The sequence below is a fragment of the Corvus brachyrhynchos genome, unplaced genomic scaffold, assembly GCF_000691975.1.
Source record: "Corvus brachyrhynchos isolate BGI_N302 unplaced genomic scaffold, ASM69197v1 scaffold48, whole genome shotgun sequence".
Taxonomy (NCBI): Eukaryota; Metazoa; Chordata; class Aves; order Passeriformes; family Corvidae; genus Corvus; species Corvus brachyrhynchos.
Window position 1 is genome coordinate 3,069,672 of NW_008240027.1, and position 5,868 is coordinate 3,075,539.

Below are 5,868 nucleotides of genomic sequence, written 5' to 3' on the forward strand. Positions count from 1 at the left end.
ACAGAGACACAGGGAAAGACTCGGTGGGGTACATCTTGATGCATATGACCTGGACGTGTACACCTAAGGATCCTTAAGAATAAATACCAAGGTAAAATCCCTTTTCCCCTTCTAACCGTGTATGCCTCTTGATTTTAAGACCAGGAAAAGGCATCAACAGCAAATTAATTTAGAAGACTGATTTTTATCCAGGTCTTCTGGCATGCTTTAACAAAAGCTCTTTTGATGTACCCGTAAGCACGTGTGCACCAGGGGAATCAGCTGGGTGGTACCATTGCTTGTTCCTAGAAGGGTCATGCAGTTACCATAAAAATGGACTGTCTGGGCATTTTCTTAATTGTTTTCTGTTGCCACAGTCACAAAGCTCATTAATTCTGCCACCTTTCCAGATCTGCCAAAAACCTCTGGGATCAGCATGGAGCAGTGGCGGTAATGTGACTTTTATCTTATTTTCCTTACTATAGTGAGAGGTTTACAAAGTTTCTAAGCAATTGTTTTGCACTCTGTGATGGACTTGGGGTTGAAAATTATTCATCTTCCTTTGCCCTGCATTGTCTAAACAAAAATAGAATAGGAACAGCCACTAAAGATGAGGCTTCATTTTGTCTTTTCTGCCTCTTGGTGTGAATTCTTCATTTCAGGTATTAGGTGTTATTGTCGTGAGCTAAGGTCATGCTTGAACTATCAAGCAGAGATATTAGGAGTCCAAAATTGTGTTCTTGAACTCTGTGACTTAGGTGGTTTTCTTATGAACTCTTTTGAGATCAGGAGCCTCAGACAGGAAGTTTTTTCCTGGACAACTGCATCCAGTGCTGCCGCAAACTGACCAAGTTCCTCTTTTAAACCAATTTAGTTTTATGCTTGCATTTGTTTTTATTGACTGGCTCCTCTCCTCCCTGCTCTGATGGTTGGAAACCTTCATGTTTCCTGTGCTCTTTATTCCCTTCCAGTTTATCCTCATTTTATTTTTGTCCTTCAGTTTAAATAGCACCTCTCCTCTCTGGTATTTTCCGCTGCCTCCGTCTATTTATAGAGAGTATCCTCTTTCAGCTGGTGTTTTGCAATGCTGAAGAGGCTGTTTTGGTGTCCTCCCACAAGGCAGGATCTGTGTTCCCTGGGACACCCTCACAACCCTCCATGAGGAGAAACATCCCCCCAGCCTGCACCACCAGCCTTTATCAGTGCCAGTCACTCCATGGATGTGCACTCTGGTCTGACAAATTATAGGGCAGAGGAAAAACTCCTAAAAAGCTGCCTGGTCACTGGTGGGAGTGTTTGAAATGAAATGGGCATGGGGTTTTTCTTAAGGTGAAAACAGATTCCTCTTCCACTCCCAAAAAAACCCCCACAGAAAACCAAACCTAACAAGTAAACATAAAAAACCCAAGACAGACAAATCAACAAAAACCACACAAAAAAGAGCCACCATCCAAAAAAAAAAAAACCCTCCCAAAGGAAGCCAAAAAGAAAACACTTTAGAAGGTTTGAAGGCTTCAAAGATATTTTGAATTGTTGTAGCTCCATGAAACCATATTCACATATTTTCATCTACTGCAAACAAGAGCTGATTCAAAACTTTTGGCTAGTGACCAGCTTTTCTCTCAGAAAAAAAAATTAAAAAAAAAAATCAGGTTAGCTGCAGTGACTGTGTTTCCTGGAAACACATCTCATTTGTTGAACTTGCAGCAGGAAGGATCTCAGAGTGCAGGTGGAAATTGAGGTCAGACTAAAAAATAGCTCCAAGGCCAGATCTTTTGTGAGAGTGCTGGAAGATTCTTGTACAGAAAACTTGCTGTGAAAAGGTTGTGCAGGACAGGGGCTGGGCCATGATGGGACAGATGTGTCCCTGTAGCCAGAAAACGGCTGCAAAAACAACCATACTGCGGTTCCACCCATGTCTGTTTGCTGAGACAAAGTGGGACATCTCTTTGAGCGTGGATTCATTCGTTGCCTGATGTTCAGCACAGCTGTGCCAAACCAGACTACAGGTCTGGGTCTCTCTTGGAGTTGCAGTACAATCCTGAAGCTGTGCCTCCTGCATTGTGGGGGATGTCCTGCCCAAATGTCTCTTGCTGCTTCCTTTCCTTACCTGTATCCTCATGCAGAGTGAAAGAAGGTTTTGTGGAAGTATTTTGGATTCATATCTTCTAATATTTCTACCAGAATAACCAAAGCTTTTAGGAAATGTGACTTTTTAGTCATCTAAACAAACTGCTGTTGATCTCCACTCAATATAATTCTAAAACAAAACTGTTCATAGAAAGGACCGGGTTAATACTCAAAGAAATCAGTTCTGAAACACACACCTAGCATTAGTGTCTAGGTCTGGGCAGCACATGGTATTCTGACAGGAAACCTAAAAGTAGAAGAATAAAATCCCTTGACCCTTTCAAAGCACAGCTCAGATTTTATCCTTAATATTTTTTTGTTGTATCCAGGAAGGCTTTCTTCTTCCTTTTCCTCTCTGTCAGCATTGATCCACCACTGCTGTCCAGCAGACACCTCTGTCACCTCCTCTGCCTTTCCTTCCAGGCTTACCGCACCGAATTCATTGCCAAATGGAGGGAGCTAAGGCTGGATGTGATCCTTTGTCCCATGCTGGGACCAGCCTTCAACCATGGCTACGCTGGGAAGCTCTTTGGTAACGTCCCCTGAGGAATCCCTGCACACACCCACGGTGGTATCTGTGGGCAGAGCTGCAGCAGGATGCTTGGGTCCCTTGGGCATTCCCCAAACCACGCACGGTGCTCGCTCTCCCCTCTGTGGAAGAAAGCAAAGGAGAGGCCTCTGGGTGGGTCTTCCCACACCCACCCCTCGTCTGAGCTGCAGATGTTTGGATTATTATGGGCAGCAATTAGTGGTCACTCTGTCCCCGTTGTTCAGTGGTGAGTTTTCTCTGTTTTTCTGCTGCAGAAAGCCGCAGAGCTACTCCTGCAGCAGAGAGTGGCAGTGAGGACAGCTGTGGTAAGCTTTGCTACAGGCTCTTGTGGATGCAGCTCTCTCACACTTCCCAAGACCCTGCAAACAGCAGGAAGGCTCATTGCGTGTGACTTGCAGAAAAAGGTGGTTTTTTATAGCTTCCAGCAAACAGTCAGGGTCCTCCATCCCTCTAGCAATGACCTTTTGGGATCCAAAATCCCCACGGTGGTGTTTCATACCTGGACATCAGGAATATCTTGGAGAGATAGCTGGGATTTTTCCCCAGGGATAGATGCAGACTCTGAATTGGTCCCTCCCAGAGCACATCTAATCTCCACACGAGTGACAGGTGAAAGCACAGGTCACTCTCTGATCCCTGGTATCCAAACATCTCCATCAAAAGTCCCTTTGAGGCAGCACATTTTCAGGGCCTCCTTGGCACCAGCAACTTCAGCCTGTAATTCCTGCAACTCAAGTTATCATCTGAAGGTCTTTGCTGGCCCAGCACATTAAATTTTGCCATTTTGCATGCTCTGTATTCCAGCTGCGACCTCTTACACCAATTTGTACAACGTGTTAAACTTCCCTGCTGGGGTGGTGCCGGTCAGCACTGTCACGAGAGCCGACGAAGAAGAACTGAAGCATTACCGAGGGCACTACGGAGACCCTTGGGACAAGAGGCTGAAAGAGGTAAAGACCTTAAGCCTCAGCAGAAGATTATGACTGGCAGAGTGACACCTCTGGGACATTGTCCCAAGGCGTGTCTACATCCCCTAATGAGAGTGGGAGCTTGTTTAGCAGCCCAGTTCACATCCACTGTTTCAGTACCCTGTGGTGCAGCAGGGCTGGTGTTTGTCAGCCTGGGAGCTGTGCCCTCACTTGTCTTCCTCTGCCCTCCCTTCCTGCCATGTCCCGTGCCTGCCCTGACTCAGCACTGTCCTTAACTTTTGCAGGCTGTGGAAGGAGCCGTGGGGCTGCCCGTGGCCGTGCAGTGCGTGGCTCTGCCCTGGCAGGAGGAGCTGTGCCTGCGCTTCATGAAGGAGGTCGAGACTCTCGCCCACGGCACGAAGAGAAATGTGTGATTTCTGAGAGCCAGCCTCCAATGTGATGGCTTTTCATTCCCTGCCCTTCGCTCCATATGGAGCAAAGTAGATAGTAAGCTGAAGACTCTGAACTAATGTTTCAATAAAGTGGCACTAAATTTGCTTTTAAAATAGTCAGCAAAAATCCCGTCTCTGTCTAAATTGTCATTCATTGTTAAACTGAGTCAAAAAAACAAAAGAAAGGACTGAGAGTTAATGCTGGATCAAAGGGATCCAATAACAACAGTTTCATGACATCTGTTGTATGCTGTGAGACCAAAGAGCTGTTTATTGCGTTATTTTACTTCCAGCTGTGGGCAGGAGCAGATATTTGTGGGAGAGTATAACCTGGTAAATGCAGGATTCCCTCCCTGGCTGTGCCATTGTTTGGCCAAGGGACTTTTTGGCAAAGACTTGCAGTCAGCCCATGGGTTTAAATAGCTGCCAAGAGAGCTCTCCTCCACAAACTTGTCCGCTTCCTGAACTCATTTTCTGTCTAGATCTCCACACCACCCAGAAGTTTAGCTGTGCAGGGAGTAGTGCAAAGCTTAATATTCTCTGTTTAACCATAAGCTGTGAGAAATGTTAACGGGTCTATCACCACTGCTGTTCCTCATTATTTCTTCCAGTTAAGCAATGGGAAGAGATGGGGGTTTATTGCCGACAAACGCTTAGGGAAAACGAGAAAGAATTTCTGTGGCTATGCTTAGGCCATTCCACTCTTGGGTGCTTCCAACAACACTGTGACGATTGTGTGCTGTTTCTTGGCCCATCCTTCACTCTCAAAGTGGCGGAAGAGGCTGGAGGAGAAAGTGGGAGTGGTGAAGGAGATGCTTTGAATAACAAGTGTGTGTTGAAACAAGGCACGCTCATTAGCGACGATCATTAGGGTGATTCTTTCCCCAAGCCTGCAGGCAAAGGGAGAGAGGCAAGGGGTGACACTGCCCTTGGTACTCATCTGCCTCCCCGGGGCTGCTCGGGGTTGCTGCAGTCACCCAGCTGCCTGCCGTGGCCACCAGCAGGTCTGAGTCACAGAGCGAGCGTGACAGTCACACAGCCTGACTCACCACCCTCTGACCCCAGCGGAGCCGGAGGAAGCTCCATGGCACACCCTGCTCCGAGGAGATGCTCTGCCTCTGCAGGATTGCTGCCGGGGGCACCAGCCACGGAACCCCTGCCTGGGGGGAGCCTGTGGAATGACTGTGACCCTCTCAGGCCAGGAGCAAAGGGTCTTTAGCTGAACTCTCATCGGGAAGATGGGAGCTCTCCATTAAAGTCGTAATCTGCTCAGGTAACGCTCCTGGCTAGATGTGAGCATGCACAGACCTTGTTTTGCAAGGAAAGGACTGTGTCCTTCACTCCTGTATCTCTCCATATCTTTGCAAGGCTGAGCCAGGTGAAAAAGTCCTGTTTCTAAAAGGAATTTCCCCAGGCATACTTGTGCTCTGCATTCCAGCTGCTCCTTGTGGATGGCTCTAGCAGGGATTTGCTGTTCCTCCCGCTCTCCTCTCTCCTGCCTCCAGCTAGTCACTAGATCTCAGGATCCTGCAGCACTTGCTCCCAGACCCAGCAGCCAAAGGGAATTTCTTCCTATGATCCAGTAGATGCTGAAGTAGAGTGCATGGATGCTCCAATAAAGCTCTCCTGGCGCTGAAGTGGATGAAGTGGAGAAGACATGCAAAGAAGAAGGTTGAAAAGGTGTGAGGGAAATAAGATACATGTTTGGACCTGACTTAGGGTCTGCCCAGGAATTTAGAGACCAGGTAAGCTCCTCAACTGGGCAGAGAGCAAAGCATCTTCCTGGGTAAAACTCAGGGCCCTTCTCCAGCCGGGTTGTCCATGACATCAGTTGTCATTGCTGCAAAAA

The 5,868-nt window shown here is 47.3% G+C and overlaps 1 protein-coding gene across 1 annotated transcript in view; it reads left to right on the forward strand.

The window, feature by feature from the left end:
• The window catches only part of LOC103621904 (vitamin D3 hydroxylase-associated protein), an 11,932-nt gene extending 7,786 nt beyond the window's left edge, over window positions 1-4,146 (forward strand). Inside the window, exons 12-15 of the mRNA XM_008640767.2 lie at window positions 390-429; window positions 2,533-2,641; window positions 3,464-3,609; window positions 3,873-4,146. Of these exons, the coding sequence (XP_008638989.1) occupies window positions 390-429; window positions 2,533-2,641; window positions 3,464-3,609; window positions 3,873-4,001 (424 nt within the window). The 3' untranslated portion in view covers window positions 4,002-4,146. The remainder of the gene's footprint in view (window positions 1-389; window positions 430-2,532; window positions 2,642-3,463; window positions 3,610-3,872) is intronic.
• The last annotated feature ends 1,722 nt before the right edge of the window (window positions 4,147-5,868 follow it).